At 40.8% G+C, this 17,355-nt stretch overlaps 1 protein-coding gene across 1 annotated transcript; it reads right to left on the reverse strand.

The window, feature by feature from the left end:
- Window positions 1–1,507: 1,507 nt before the first annotated feature.
- On the reverse strand, window positions 1,508–16,131 carry gnai3 (guanine nucleotide binding protein (G protein), alpha inhibiting activity polypeptide 3). Its single transcript, XM_062540441.1, has 9 exons — window positions 15,394–16,131; window positions 8,341–8,383; window positions 7,912–8,053; window positions 7,536–7,693; window positions 6,362–6,490; window positions 4,587–4,716; window positions 4,153–4,306; window positions 3,274–3,480; window positions 1,508–2,904 (listed from the first exon to the last, which is right to left on the reverse strand). The coding sequence occupies exons 1-8, from the start codon at window positions 15,509–15,511 to the stop codon at window positions 3,290–3,292; spliced, it is 1,065 nt and encodes a 354-aa protein (XP_062396425.1). The 5' UTR covers window positions 15,512–16,131; the 3' UTR covers window positions 1,508–2,904; window positions 3,274–3,289.
- Between the last annotated feature and the right edge of the window lie 1,224 nt (window positions 16,132–17,355).

Raw genomic sequence — 17,355 nt, forward strand, 5'->3', positions numbered from 1 at the left:
AAGAAACATTTTATAAAAAATAGTTGGGTACCTCAAAGTAAGACTGCTTGTAGACACAGGTGTAGTTGCTCCCCTCATCTTTAAGTAATAGTATACTTTTGGTGGCTTTATGATGGAGAAGTGGTTTTGATGGTAATGGCAATTCATCAAGCCTGAAAAAAAGAAATCAATTTTTATAGTGATTCTTCCACCTTGTTTTATGTACAGTACCATCCAGTGTCTAGTTTGCAATTTCTTGTAAAATTGTCAGAAATTTACCAGTATCATAACGCAGATTACAGACCGAAACATATGTTTTTGATACATATGTTATGTAATTCAATATGTGAAAAGGACTTTTCTCAGAATCAAACCAAGTAGGGGATGTATTTTGTAAATAAGAGTAGGAAAATATTTATGTCATAAAGGATATATATATATATATTTATGTATATATACAGTTAAGAACAATATTATTCATGCCCCTGGAAACAATTGAATTTTGATATTCTCTTGGCCAATAGGTTTGTTCTGGCTGAAAATGACACTCTACCACATTGTCTTACAACCTTTTGGCATGTGGCAATGTGATTTTCTGTCAGAACAAACATATTGGTCAATAGAAAATCAATATTAAATCAATATTTGCCAGGGGTATGAATAATTTTGTTCTTATCTGTGTGTGTATATATATATACATGTGTATCTATATATACATACCAAACTCTTTAAACAATGGAAATACTAGAGTCCTGTTGTTTGATTTTGAATGGGAGGTTTAATTTCCTGGCTTGTAAACGTAGACACAAAGAAATAAAGATTTGACCAATCTCCAATGTTTGCACGTGTCTCATTATTAAAACACACAATTCTGCACATGGAATTGTCTAATAATAGGCAGTTCTCCACTGCAGTAACTCTGGGACCTTCCCAGGTGGTGAATGTTTACAGAATGGACCCCTAATCGCCCTTTTCAGCCTTTCTGTTTAGCAGCGCATGTCAACAAGATAACTGTGCAAGCTGTCATTTATCTTGCTGTATAGACCAAACTCTGTTCTATATTCTTGCTGGTTTCAGGAATGTCGCTTGTCGTCTTCAACTCCTGTTGGATCAACCATAAATAAAAGTAAACTCCAGCAATTTCAGAGTAGGCCCTTATTCTACCTCGAAAACAAGTCCGAGAGAGCACCTCTGGAAAGATCCTGCTATCGGAACATAGATAAAGGTGCGGATCTCCTTTAAAAGTCTGCCTGAGTTCCTGCAGTGGAATACTGCCTAAGCATAATCCAAAGACTAAACAAAAATGGCATTTATTACAAAAAATACTCACCAACTTTGATAAGATGATAACGAGAAGACGGGCTTGGAACATTCAGTTGAAAATCAATCACACTTAGATCACACATCTATGGCATCACATCTATGGCATCACATCACACAACCAGTTTCCTGCTTCAGATGAATGACCACAATTGGCTGGCATACCGTGTGTGAAAATTTGATCGGGAAGAACAGACAGAGCCAAAACTGTGATGCAGTGCTTTAATAGATATTAGTGGTCAATTCTCAAAAAGGAATAAAAGCACTCTTCAATCTAATATTTTTAAGCTAAAAAAATAAACAAAATTGAATTCTTAGTGGCATTATATAACAATGTTAAGATAAAGTGATTTATCTGGACAATGTTAAATAGTACCAGCCAGGTCATGGAACTCCCCTCTGGAATGTTCAGGCTGTTTTAGAGGAGCGGGCTAGTCTCACACCCACAAACTGTCATTAGGTATCTGGCAGAACATCTGTACAAAGAAACAAAGCATGCTAGAGGGCTCAAGGGCATTCAACAATGTAACAGTTCTTCCCATGTAGACTAATGTTTAATTGCAACTTCCATCTTGTTTGGTCAGATATATTTTTTTGTATCAACTGAATCCACAGGATTAAAGAAAGAACATCTACGAAAGAAAGGCCCTCTTTTAAAAGTCAACAAATATCAAGCATTGAAATTCCACATGACTAGGTCAAGGTTACTTTCATAAAAAAAAAAAAAGTTATTACAAAGAGTGGTAAGAACTGAGGAGTCATGTGTGGCAGGGCCATCACAAAGACTCTTTGAACTGGTAATAATTCACACTATACAAATGAAACTGTAGTGGCTACCCACAATCAAAAAAATATCGTCTAATATAAAATGGTCCATTTTTGGTTAGTGAAATAAAGAAAATTCCAGAACCTGTATCATCCCTGTAGATTATCAAAGCTATTAAATCTACTTTGCAAGTAAAACAGCACAAAACAGGCATCACATTTCATAATCCTTTCATAAGGTAGAGCAATTCTACCCACAATCTCACAGGAGGAGACAGATGAATTTTCCATAAAATTACTTTTAAAATCATTAATAATTTATCAAATGTGGAACATTGTGAATCATTGTGAAAAGTAACAGTTACACTGACTGCATTGTACAGGCATGGTATTTATGTCAAAAAGGTTATGCATTTCCTCAACAACTTGACTAAAACATAATTAAAACAACTAAAAAATGTGAAAACTGAGATGAAACCATTTCTTTTGTAGCAATCCCGTGCATAGTATAGCCTGATTCTGTAGAGAGTATAGGACTATGTGACAATTAACTAATGATGACAAGTACCAAAATTCCATCCATATTTGTTTTCTGAAATGCTTGGTGGCACGATAAATACAAAAAGGGAATCTTTTTTTAAAAAAAGAACACTTATATTGCTACAGGTGGAAGGAGAGTACAAAAGGCAGTCTCACACTTGAAAATCAGTTGTACAGCTGTGTCTGAGTGCAGTCTCATAACTGTCTCTACCTAACTCCACTTCGCAAAGACTTGGCTGTCCTTTGAAGAGAGCTCTGCTGAAATCCATCTCATTCTCCATGCTGCAGTCGTGCCAACCACTGCAAGAGAGAAGGGGAAGAGATTAGGATACCACTGAGGGTACGCTCCAGCTAAGTATTGTTATGGTTATGGTAATATGATTTAGCAGACACTTCTGTCCAAAAACGAACAAATACAATTAAAAACAGTACAACTGTTTGAAAATGGACAATGAACAGTGAACAGTTTTAAAATGTTGTTAAGACTACATTAAAGTAAATAACAATAATAAATAATAATATAAATGCAATACCAATGATCAATAGACTAATGAAAATAAACAAATACCATAATATAGAAACCATGACTCAGAGGAACCACTTAATTAATTAAGTATATGCTCAACAGAAATGTCTTTATGTATAGAATGACAATACTAGGTGCCGAACCTGAGTTGTCACTGGTTTAGTAAAGACCACATTCCTTCAGGTTGTTTTTAATAATGACATCTGTGACCGCATCAAACACAAACTGGACGTTCTTGGTGTCAGTGGCACAGGTGAAATGCGTGTAGATTTCTTTAGTGTCTTTCCTCCGGTTCAGGTCCTCAAACTGGCACTGGATGTATGCTGCAGCCTCCTCATATGTGTTGGAGCCTGAATGCGGAAGGAAGAAACTTTAGCTGTGTTCACACAGTTCGCACTCTGAACAATGTCCAATTGTTTTGTTTTTTTGTGTGCCGCTTCAGTGATGACCTATTTTCTAAGAGCCAGACTGGATTCTCTATGGTCAGTATTCTCATGTTCACATTTTATGTAGGCATGATGAGGGCATTCCTGCAATGCATTCAAATTTAAGAATGTGCCGTTAAAGCAACACAAACATATCTAGGGAACTCTATCTATGGTAATCAAATCTGGTACAAAGTGATGGCATGTGCTTCCTTAATTATCTGGTTTGTCTCAAAACTGGTTCTCCAGACAGTGAGACGTGTGGACTTAAATCATGACAGTTTACAAAGGTGTACAACTACACTTAAACAGATAGGTGGCAGGCTTCCAGTCTGAGAGGGGAGGACTGTGTTATGATGGATAGCAGGCCAACTAAACTAGAGCAGTAGGAAGAGCATCATCAGTTCACACCAGCTGAACCACAGAGAGGCCCTTCTTTCCGAAGGCCCAGAAAGAAAGTGTAACAATGCTAGTTATCAGCGGGGCAATCACCGAGTTATATAAAACCATGAGACCGTGATAAATTGCTTCAGTCACGGGTTACAGGAAATCATCTATTAAAGGCACTGTTGGTCTACTGTGCCAATTTCCCCTCACCAGAATACTCAGGGTAGCAGATGGTTAGAGGACTCTTCGCGATTTTCTCCTCAAACAGGTCCTTCTTGTTGAGGAAGAGGATGATTGAGGTCTCTGTAAACCACTTGTTGTTGCAGATGCTGTCAAAAAGCTTCATGCTTTCATGCATACGATTCTGTAGAGATAAGTCATGTCAATACTGCAGCATGTACATGACAGACTTATATAAAAAATGAAATCACAAGCCACATTTTCAATGTGGAATTTCATATACACACAAAACAGGGGGTCATGCAATCATGTCAGCAATATTTGAGGGGCAGGTCCAGATTTCACATGAATTGTGAAATATCTCTCTGTTGCGTACATGCACACACACATACGCTCACACACATACGCTCGCACACACACACACACACACACACACACACACACACACACACACTTCTGCTCACCATCTCCTCATCCTCGGCCAGGACTAGGTCATAGTCGCTGAGTGCAACACAGAAGATGATAGCGGTGACGCCCTCGAAGCAGTGGATCCACTTCTTCCGCTCCGAGCGCTGGCCGCCCACATCAAACATCCTGTGTTCAAACAGAAGCACCAGAACCAGTTATCAGGCCGCTGACGTGACGTGCCACACCACTCACAGGCACCGGCCAGCAGGCCAGCTGGATGCTCTTATTCCCCCAGAGCATAGCCGCCCCTGTAATAACACATGCATTTCTGTGCCATCTGAGGTACATTTCTGAGTACCTCCCCACAGCACTCGTCAGAAACTAAATATTCTCCATGTGGCTCCCCTGGTGCTAAAATAAACACTGAATATGTTATCAAAATAGCAGGGGGGGAAGAGAGCGCAATTTGTGGCCAACTGTAATACGTCATGTATCTAAAGCATTAAGTTGCTAAGAAGTTGCTATCCCCACACCCCTTGAATATTTTCCCTTTACTGCTTTCTTAAATGTAATCTTGATCAATTACACAATAATTTGTAGTTGTAATTGTATCTTCATAGTGACAGCACATTTCTAAAATATAAACAGAATTAATTAAAAAATATGCATTGCAACATTTGTTTTGTAAATGGTAAACAAATGCAAAATCAAATTGATCAAGATTCCATATAGCAGTTCAAGGGGAAATATGCAAGAGTGGGTGAAAACTTTTTATCGGCACTGTATGGAAATGCAGGACACCACTGTGATGATCCCCTGCTGGGTGGCCATCAACAGACCCTTCAGGACTTCCCGCAAGTGCAATTACCGGTTGCAATTTTCTGTTATTACTACAATATTATAATAAAATCAATGCCAGGGAATTTCCTCTATCATCCAAATAACTTTCAATTTAGCCACATTTTTTTTAGAATTCCAGCAGCACATTCCGTCACTTTTGGCAGCAACAAAACCTTTACATGGTCCTAGCGGGATGGACATTTTTAGAAATCTCTCCAGTAACACACCCCAAATCACCAAAATTTGAACCACAACCATTTCAGTGACTTTTTCCCCACAACAATCACAACAAACCCTCACTAGATCCTGGTGCGATTGGACCCCAACTGCATAAGCAAACAGGTGTGTTCCGAAGGCATTTGGCACAGAAAACAACACTGAGCTAATGGTAACTTGGGGACAAAGAAACAAATATTTTAAAAACAAGTTTTAGTCAACATTTTGTAGAAAGCATCTCCATTGCTTTGGAACATTTGAATTAAACTCTCTAGGAACAGACTGAAATGGTCGATAGTTTATGTAAAGCTATGTGGATGTAGTTCACAGTGCCAGACTTATGCACATACTGTATTAAGAGCTCTTTCGAAGTCAATGCAAGTTACGTGGATGACTTGCCCTCATCGGAAAGACATCACATGGCACTTGCGTTTAAACCTGACAAACCCTCCTTGCTTATCCCCATGTGTTTGCGTTGGCATAACGTATGTAGACTGAGAATCAGCCCAATCTCTGAGCTTTCATGAACCACCAACTGTCAAGAACAGTCACCCATGTGATCCTATGGCAGATGATACCTCTAGATACTGTAGTATTTTTGGAAGTCAGAGCAAAGAATCTGCATTTCTGTGAATGGCTGATATGCTTGACTGGTGCTTGCTGTGAGTGCAGCTGTGAGTGAGAAAGGAGAAGGAGAAGTGTAGCCCTACTACTGCAGTTCAGCCCAAACCCTTGAAGGACTCAAGATAAGGGTCCGTATGAAGAGGATGCTCACTTGAAGTACAGCTCCTTGAAAGTGAAGTGCGTCTCCACGATGCCGGTGGTCTTCACTCGAGTCCTCAACACATCTTGCTGGGTAGGAATGTAATTCTGCTGAGATATCCTGTCCAGGTCATTCAGGTAACTACAAGAGATAAAGAGTGTGCTTCAGAACACAGAGCCATCAAAGCTATCTAAAATCTACTGGCCTGGCACAGGCCTGACCAGCAGGCAAGTAACTGATGAGCTAAACAGGTTTTACAAGAATGGTACAGTGGAGTTGGTTACATCACAATTATTGTATACTGTAAAATACAGCAAATTACCCCAACATAAATCATTACATAACAAAGCTCACTTTACTATTAACCTGTTACCTGTTGTAAACTGTAAAATGTATGTGACAAATAAATCTATCTGAATTTGAATATGCCACACTCAATAACCATGATGATGAAGCCTGAAAAATGACTCAGGGACTGTGATGGAAGCAGCCAGCTGGAATGCTAAATATGGGTTGATATTTTTCTATATCTCCCAGTTTGAGTGTAAACATGGCGGGGAGAGCCGCAGCTCGTTGGGCCGGCCGAGTGGCAGCCCAGCAGGCTCCTCTCCGGCCAGCACGCCTGCTCTGTTTCCTAAATAACAGCCCCCACCTCCCATCTCCACTCGCTTGCCTTACCCTGCCCTCTCACACACATTTGTGACATCAGAGTCCCCCCCCCCATCTGGTCTAAATGCCATGTGGTCACATGTGAAAGTCTGGGAAAAGCCCATTAACTTCACTTTCCCATTAGGCATTGTACAAACATCAACTTTCAATGACTAATCCCAAAATGTAAACCAACCAGTCTAAATCTCATGACTGTAACACAGCTGTATACGGGTTTAGTATTTCATCACTCTGAACAGTCGATCGGACTAAAGAATGTAGCTACACAAACAGATATCCTTTTCAGTAACACTCCTCCAAGTGGGGTTAAAACATTCTTGACAAGTTTAAGCATGAACTAAGAATGCAAGATCAATCTTGTTCTTCTCCAAAGCCCCACCCCAAAAACCATCAACCGTACTGGAGCTCTGTCAGCTACCAAGTAAACTACACAGACCAGCCTCCATTGGTTCCCCAGCAGATGACTGCCTCTGGGACTCTGCCGACCCACATTGGGGCGTCCTGCCTTGGGTCTTACTAGGAAGCAGAGTCGTTGAGCTGGTACTCTCTGGAACGGCCGAAGCAGTTCTGGACGCCGTCGTCCTTCCACAGCCTGCGGATGACACCGGCCAGCTCTGCAGTCATCACCCCCTCCTCGGCGGAGCCGGCTAACACAAACAGCTGCCTGGCATCGTCCTGGCAAGACAGGAGAAGTGCAGAGATAAAGTCAGAGAAATGTGTGACCGTGACAGACACAGAAATATGTGATCGGGTAAACGTGTTAGGCCTTTGGACACTTTATGTGACACTCAGTATGGGATAACTATGCCTGCGGTGATTTCAGATTCCACTTTTTCTGAATATCTGAACATGCTCTCTAAGGTCAAAGTTCAATCTCTGCCTCAGACACCTACCGCTCTAGCGGGATCTCCAAAGTCAATCTTCAGCCGTCCCATGGCCCTGATGATGGCGATGATGGACTGGATGGTATTGCTGTACACAACCACCTTGTACTGCTTACACTCGTCCTCTGAGTAACCGTCTTCATGAATAATCCTTGGAAAACAAAACGAACAGGATTAGGATTAAAAACTCTCATAGTTTGATAATACTGTTTCTGCCTTAACACTAACGCTAAGAATGTTTCCTTTTGGATATTTATTATCACCGAGTACATTTTCAAATAATCTCTGGTTAAAATATTCGAAATTTCAGAGATTGACTGAGGCTGGTTGGGTTGTGTCTTGGAACACTCATATTGAAACTCTAGAGGTCTTTGAAGTGAAGCAGCTGCTGATGCAGCTGTGAAAGCTGTGGTTAGGTCATTGCTCAAAATAACTTACTTCATCTGTTTCACTATTGTGCTCTTCCCCGACTCTCCAGCACCTGAGAAAGGGAAAGAAAAGAGCACTGCCGTCACCTCCGAGGCCAATAATAGAACCAAATCAAGTCGCATCGCTCAACTGACCAATCACAGGGCTCAGAGTGGGATCATACTGTGCATACTGAATAGAATTGTTCAATTCCTCCCTCAGCCATCATGAGCATGGCATGAACAAAGACAGGAGTCTTTCTATGTGAAGTCCTGATTCTCATTATGGGTGATTAAATGGCATGAAGATGAAAGGTTGGCCTGAAGTCACCACCAAGGGACTTACTTCTATCCTGCAAAGAGCCGAAAGAGCACTAGCCGACTGGCAGACAAGGCTTATTTATACACAGCATTACTACATAAGATTGCATGTAGCTAACGATCTTTAAAAACAAATACATAAATAAATTTAAAAATTCCCGACATAAACATTGCAGTTTGGCCAGACGGCACACATCACATCCCATCACTGCAGTGCTGTGTGTGCTCCATTATTCAGTGACAGGGACATCCACGCAGAGACTCCACTGGCCTGCCATCTAGAGTCGTCAGCAGCAGCAGCTCAGATTTTGAAGACTGAGAGAATTCACAGTTTAGTTCTAAAGCCCTGCTGGCTGACTGGCCTATATTTATAGCAATGTGTGGGTTTTACTGATAGACATGGGGACGATCATGCGGAAAATTCCTCTCACTCACACACACACACACACACAAACTCTCACACTTACAGACACAGAAACACAGCCCGAAGGAGCACAGTCAAACCCCTCCTCGAGTCAGGTGGGAATCTGGTAAGACTCTAGGCAGAGAGGAGCCCACAGAGCATCTGATCGGTGGACTGGTTTCCATTCCACCACAGCACAGCCACAGACCCTATCGCCGTCTACATCACCAACTTCCCTCACCAACTAGGGTACAACACAACAGCTATTTGTCTGTGTCAGTTCTGAAGCTAGTTCCGTGTTTCATACTGCGAGAACACAGCACAGACAAATACATTTCCTCACGAAAAGTAAAAGGGCAGCAATCTTGGTTGAGTGCAATGACACCTCTTACTCAACATTAATGAAACCACAGAGTTGGTAGCCTAGACTTTATATAATCTGCTACACTAGCATCAAACTGACATATTTTCATATGAACCATAAAGACATTTACTTGCAACAGTAGATTAACACAGGGTCATTCGCCAGTATCTGAACACAGGCTTAGGCTACTCAAAAAGTCATAGACTAAAACAGGAAGGTGATCTGTGTTGCGGTAGTTATAGTTTCCAGCCAACACCCAGATTACAAAATCGGATGATCAAGCAATACTGCTGAAGCACAGTCCATGTTTAGCTTTGTTGACAAATTGAATTCATTATGACCACTCATCCACTTCTTTTTTTCCTCTATCAACTTGGTGGTGAGGTTGTGTTTATGTTATGCTTGCGCTAGCACACTTACAAAGTTATCAATGAAGCCGAACATTTTGCTGCCAGCTCAGGAAAATAAATTGTGTCATGCAGCGCTATAACATGAAAAGGGGAATGCTACAATTTTGTTTTATCAAAACCATAATAAGAATAAAATTAAGTTACAATGTGAAAACATCTTCTCATCACACTGCAATGTGAAGGTGTCTCATCATGAAAATATCATATTATAATATGAAAATATCTCATCATGAATGACCATGCAAAATCTCATCAAGTGAAAGTATCAAAATATTTATTCCATTAAGATGATTCATCAGACTTGGTGTTTTTTCTCTGAGGTTTCAAGACAACCATGTACCCTCCTGAAAGTCCGCTCTAGAACAAAGACATTCTAGCCAATAGCCCTGCTCGCACCTCTCATGCACAAGAAACCACAGAGATGGATATCTCCTTGATGGTCTTCAAACCACCTGAACAGAATTGTTTCAATGACTTGACCATGGCAAAACAGTAAAGTCTTCATCCAAGGACCTTGTCTGCTAACTGTGGCAGCTGAAATAACTGAAAGTAGAGCCAGGCCAGCATTTTCATGCGAGTCCCTCACTGTGGTGATGGGAGAATTGCTGAATTGATGACTTTGTGCGCCAAGTCCGCCAACATCTGCTTTTTTATGTCTTTCATACATCCTTGGTTAGAATTTTTTTTTTTTCTTCAACATGCACTCAGGTCAATTTGGTTTCCAACAATTGTCCCACAGGAGAGCAGATGAGTAGAAAATCACTGTGAGACTTCATGCAAAATGCATAGCAACTTTCCAGTTTATGGACAATTACATGATAAATAATGCATTACTTAACTACTCAAGAAAAAAATATCAAGGATATTAAACAAAGCACCTTTCACACACACACCCGACTCGACTTGATTGTGAAACTTGAACAATCCTAACAAAGGTTAGGGCTAGTATTGCTTACAGACCTGATAATCTCAGAAGACCTCAGTACAATCTATAAACAAGTAAGCATCATAGGTTAAGATCATCCATGACTCAGTCAGACAATCCAATAGTATGTACAACCTGTCTAATGTATAATTAGCCATACTGGTCATGCGTGCCAACAGATGGTGTACTGTTTTTTAGGGAATATCCTGCTTTAGCCTATACCTACAGTACATACAGTACAACCCTCTAACACCTAATACATGATCATAATGCAACATGAAGAGCTCTAGCTTCTTCCCTAGTCATACAAGAAGACCTCAAAACCACAGAGCTGAGACCACAGACGGCCTAGTTCCCTTAAAACAGCTTAACTGGCATTTTGATACAGCTAAACCTATCCACCTTCCTGATCAAGTGTGAAATTAACTCTGGTCCTCTTTACACTACTGGCCATGACTACAGATGCAAAGGGGTGAAACATTTCCAGTAAATGGTTATGTTCCTCAATACGCTGTACTCTTAACTTGAGTGAACACAGATGAACCGGTTAGCTAACTTTAATGTGCCCTGCAGGTTTCTCCAGAAAGTCTATCGAAGTTGATCTCCGAGTCACCAAACACCTAAGAATCAATCACAACCGCTTAACCGGCATGAGGCGGGCTTTATATGATGACAGACAGGGGAGTGTGGCCAAAGATCCTTCATTAACCCTCTCTGGTATGGCTAGCAGTGCAATCCAACATAACCAATGACTGCGCTGATGATGCCAGTGTTGTGCAATATGGACATGCATTTTCTTTGGAACTAACTAATGTATGACGGAATAATATTGGGAGCACTTAGACTCTGCGCAGTAATATCCTCACTCCAAAGTGAAACTGAAAGTGCACGAGTGAGGATATTACAGCGCCACACAATATTTATCACTCTTACTTGCTTAGAAATGCACCACATTTTATTTTGTCTCACCATACTTGGTCGTGTGACTACTCGTGTAACTGTATTTTAATAGGGAAAACATGGAGGTGTTTGGTCGCTTCTAACTTCATCTCTGTTTGGATCCTAACGAATGCATCGGGCTAGCTAAGTGCTATCAAAGTTGCGCCGTGTGCCAGAGCCAGTGAGTGCACGCATTAAAACGTGAGAGGTATGTATCAACTCGTCTTAATTAGGGGAAAACGGTGAAGTGTTGCTTTACGCTCAATGCGTAAAGATTTCCTCTTTTTTGTTTTGTTTTAAGGCTTTAAGATCAATTTCCAAAAGACGATTTTATATTCGTCTTTATAGTCAACGGTGCATGTGTTCCAATACTTATGGAGGGCACTGTATGTTAACCACGGGGGACACAGCGATAATGATAGGCTTGCAACTTAAACGTAATTGCTCTCAGAAACGCACTCTGTTCGGTGATTGGTCGGCTTCCACAAAACCGAAGTAAACGAGGGAGGGTGAAGGTATTCCAGACGGAGTACTGTAGGGAAAAGAATTGAGCGGAAGTGCCTCAACAGGCGAAGCCAGGCTAATTCAAAATATCAATGAGGCTAAAACCAATAGGTTAGTTGAAGTTCAAGTCTAAAGCCGATGGGCCAACAACTTAAGTCATGCAAAAATATTCTATATAAAGGATGAAAGCGGACAATCCAGGACTATTAACAGCATCGCAAAAACAAATGGAAAAAAATAAAAAACAAAACAAAAAACACGCTAACTTCTGCCCAAATGGTCAGCTCTTTAGTTATTTAGCTACTTCAGCTACTCACAAAAGCATAGCATTCGCATAACCGGCCTATTGGCATACAGAGTGGATACTAGAAAATTTACCAAGGTCCTCCTAAATCCTCATTGTGACATAATGAAAGGGGGCGTGGCATGGGATTGGTCAATAGCAGGGGTGGAACAAAATTTTGACACAGCATCACATCATATAAATTCTTGTTGCAATACTATCTATATGCAGGAGCTGAAGATCAATATTTTACCTAAAATATGAACCTCTACAACACAGACTCATCCGTCGATTTGGCTAACCAGAATAGTCCTGGTGGCACTATTAGGATAGTAAGCTTCTACAAACTGTAGTCTGATTTTTATATATTAATCGAAACTCAGCTGTAAAATGCAGTAATAAAATACATGATTCAAGCCCTCTAGCTTTTTCTTCCTTCTCATTTACATTGATATATCATATATGAATCTTTTTGCAGAATGTCAAGTATTGCATAAATTGCTGTAGTACCATAATATTATTGTTATAGTGTAAGTATCGTTTCCCTTTGTGAGCTACCCTGTGATTCTCACCCATACCCAACAGTGGTATGCGCTGGAGTGGCATGATCAACATGGTACACACTTAAATTTAATCTATCAAGCAGATAATTGCATAACCTATTTCACTCAATAACCCACCTAATCCCTGCTCTCTGGGTTCTTTTATATTTTACCTTTAAAATTACAAACCATATAATCACATTTATCTCATTAGGCTGCATATTTTTCTTCATCAGTTTGAAAGAGTGAGGTTTTATACTCTTGATAATGACCAGTGTGTGACACTGCGTGAGTGGTTCTTTATAAATAGCAAAACATACCACTGTCAGCAACACCTGTGCAGAAAATGCTCAGTGTACAAACAGGCTAAAACTGCGGAGAGCAAACAGCCTTAAGCGCTAAAAAAAAAGGTTAGATTGAGTCTGATTGTTGAATTGGGTCACTAGATTGTCACACATTCAGGGTATAAATTTCCCAGATAGAAATGTCTCTACCATAAAATGTGAGACAGACTATGAGGAAATACACAGAAGCCAGGCTAAAAATGTGGAATTCAGAGTGTTGGCTGCTGCATGTTTCTACACGAAGACTACACTTAGGACGATGCTGCTGACAAATACTCATTTCCATGAACATCTGTGGCTGATTTGACCATAGGAACAGTTCACATAGCCCTCAGCCCAGCGTCCCCGTTGCAGTTAAGTGGCGGCGCACAAGCATGTTTGCAATCTGGTCAAGACCTCAAAAAATGTAAAAGGCATACACCAGAGACGCATCAATAATTTTCTTGATAAGTTTTGACAAATCAACCATCTTGGTTTCAGAATAAGTTGTGTGCATCATGTAATCTGTGTTATGAAAGGGGGAAATAGACAAAAATAAAAACCAAACACTGGGTTATCTGTAGAAGCAGTGACATTTCCTGTGTGTGTGTGTGTGGGGGGGGGGGGGGGGCTATGGAAATTATGAAGCAATAGGTTTGCACAATTCAGTCAATTTAATCCAAGCTACCAGGGGCTGAATAAGGGAGTGGGATGAACATTGTACCAGGGAGAGTTCAGCTGATTCAAATATTCCAGTGAGGTGGAAGCAGTTGTCTAAAAGGGTAGACACACTGCTATCAGTGGTGGATTAGCAGGCACAAAGGCTGGAGAACCACCAGCCAGCCCGAGATGTGCTACTGCAACAACAGACTTCTTGAAGAGAGAGGGAATACATCAGCCAACACCATAACAGTGTTGGGTTATGCTCCTGACTTCAAGTGACTCACTGAACTTCACATACTTTACCACGACTTTCGTAAAATGTTCTTCCTGAAACAGACGAGGCTATGCTGTCCAAGCCGACAAAGATGAGCCAGACCTCCAATGAGGAGGGGCCTTTGGCCAGTGGCCTAACGCCCGAGCTGCTCGGCCAGTGTTTGAGGAGCCAGTTATTTGGGAGTCGCATTCATGGTGAAGCAGGGCATGTTTCATTAAGCCCGTTGAAAAGATTTCCTGCCGCCAAAGCACAGTGGTTTTATGCATCCAGAGCAAAAGCCAAACTCCATGGCTTTGCCCAACAAATTCTGTTCCAATGCCAACAAAAGGAGGGAGCAGAGTCTGGAAAATAGTTTGTATGTACACTTCTCTCCATTTCCCTGTCATGCAGAGGTTGTTTAACTCGGCCACAGAAATATTTTACTCACTGTAGGTGCCACAAATTAGCAAAGGCAGAAATGGATGCCTTTCAGTGGCACTGCAAACAAAGCTTTCTCTCTGAGAAAGAATTATATACAGATAAGGATGGCAGCACTCACCAGGAAGAACATCAGGCACAAGCAGAAACACAAAACATGAAATTTAGGAATTGCCCTCTTCCTCGAAGTGGTTTTAACTACCTGGAAAGTAGGCTATTCTCCCAAGTGTTTTGACTCAGTATGCCCACATTCCAACAAAACAATTGTTGGCTATAATAACAAAGTGAAGAAAGTCATGAGTCCTTTTAACCACAATTTACTTGCCATTACACACAGAAACAGACCGAATTGTGCAACGGAGACTGCAAATGGTTACATGCAATGCGCAACTAACCAGGAAAACACAATCTTACAACTAGAGTACTGAAGCAGCCTACGTCTATTGGTTACAAGGAAGATGCAAATATGTGTTAGTAAGTCGATTGGTTGGTGTCCTACTAGTTAAAAGTATGCGCATCCACAAGGACAAGCCCAAATGGAACAGCATTAAAGTGGATAGGATAGCCTAAGTGTAGCCTACTACATAAGATATGGACAGTCCTCGGCGGTGTCAGCTGTCGTCCCCGTCAAATATGGCCATTACAGACAGTTGATATTTATTCTTGCTGGGAACACTTAATCCATTCACTTTTGGCAAGTCTGTGTCGATACTCACCGAGAAGAAGCAGTTTGACTTCTCTGGATGCTTTCTTCTCATCCTCCCGGAGATTGCGGTCTATCATTCTACTCCTGTCCGCGGCCGCTTTATCTTCGGCGCTTAGTGTGCAACCCATTTTCAAAACCAGTCTATAAAACTATTTGTTGGAACCGGGCAATTGAGTAAATACTTCGGGTAAACAAAGGCTTCTACAGTTTTGGCGTTTGTCGTCAAACTTCAACAACTTACAGAGCGCAACAAAGAAAACCAGGACTTAACAAAAAAGGCGTTGGCACCTAACGCAATTCTCTAACGTGGGAGAATGGGCAATGTATAAGCCATTCGCAAACGCACTTAGAGCAACCACAAAATAAGCAACGACAGAGAATATTTAACCGCAGGCTGTTAATGAGCTATTGTCATTCAAACTAACGTTAGTTGTATGAGTTTGGTCGCAAACCTCCGAGCTACATGTAACACTTGGCTAGCAGTTTGACTTGTATGAATGCTCACCTAAAAAGTAACGTTAGCTATCCTAGCTGGCTAAGTTACGTGAGTTTCATTAGCATTGTTAGCTAGTAATCTTTAAAACTTGAAGTACGTTAAGACAAAGTAATTAACAGTACACCAGAGTGTAAAAGAAAACCCAAGAAAACCCAAACGTCCATACGTAATTCATATACATCTGTTCCAAATAGTTCAAAAAGTTTTGTGTTATCCTCAGGCTACAGCTCCCAGTTTACCCCCGCTCTTTCAGACAACTACTGCTAGTGTAGAAGAAAAAATGCAGAAGTGCAAAAAGAGGAAAAAAACGGAGTGGTTACTGGGAAATGTAGTTCAATGGAATATGGGATTCATGTTCAACATATCCTACTGTTTTAAAATAAGTTTTTTCTTTCTTCCATACTTCTGATTTTCTTGTCAAGACAATGTGTGCAACACCAGTTACTCTGGTAATAATAGGAATAAACATATCTGTAATAAAAACAGGGGCAAAGAATGATAAGCCTTGCCTCCCACTTCCAGTTTTCCCAAAAGATTTAGGCCCTAGAGGGCGCTCGCGCGTGTCTTAAATGAAGTGTGCCAAATGTTTTAACAAGTTATTACCTCTGAGATACCATAGCATTTTATCGGCGTGAATCTGGAAAGACATATCCGTAATCTAAATTAAATTGTTATCTTTCAAGATTCAACTGTGGGATGATCTTCAAGTAGTGACCATTGCCAGGGTTGCCAATTCTCACTCATCAGGCAAGAAATGTCACGCCAAATCCATTCTCTCTTTTTTTTCGATCAGTTGATGTCTAGACCACTGCATTGAATAGTTTAAGGCATAAATATGCTCTTTTGAGCAACAGCAGGTAGGTCTAGGCCAGGGTCTCCAACAGGTCGCCTAGCTTGCTGCCTGTAACTCAAGCCTTATGTGAAGTCACCATGTTGTTCACTCCTGATATCTGAATGGGGCCCTTCTCATTCACACAGGTCACACTAGTGATAACGATAACCATGCTTTTCAATTGGCAGCTTTTTTGTTGTTTTCGTTGTTGTTGTTGTTGTTGTTGTTGTTGTGTTTGATGTGTTATAGAACACAGCAAGATGTGTTAAATTTGTTGATCTCAATCTGTCCATTTCTTTCCACACAACTAGCCAGAAGTCATATTCACAGACATTTTTAAAGACAGAGTCAGGGTAACATTTTGCTGTAGTTGGCAACCCTGCCATTGCTAGCATTTACACACCATCCTAACACCTTATCGAGGATAAAAAGGAAAGATTACTGTTTCTTTGACGTAACCCATATAGGCAACTGTTTTCATAGCATGAATTTATATTAGCCGAATGTGTCCGTACCATCACATAATCACATAATCACCATAGTAGCTATAACCTCAACGGGCCAGGCTTGCAATTCTTTAAGCATGATGTCATTCCCTACTAGCCTGGCTTGCGCCTACCACTTGCGCAACCAGACGTTCATTT

Source organism: Sardina pilchardus, chromosome 7 (assembly GCF_963854185.1).
Source record: "Sardina pilchardus chromosome 7, fSarPil1.1, whole genome shotgun sequence".
In the NCBI taxonomy this organism is placed as follows: domain Eukaryota; kingdom Metazoa; phylum Chordata; class Actinopteri; order Clupeiformes; family Clupeidae; genus Sardina; species Sardina pilchardus.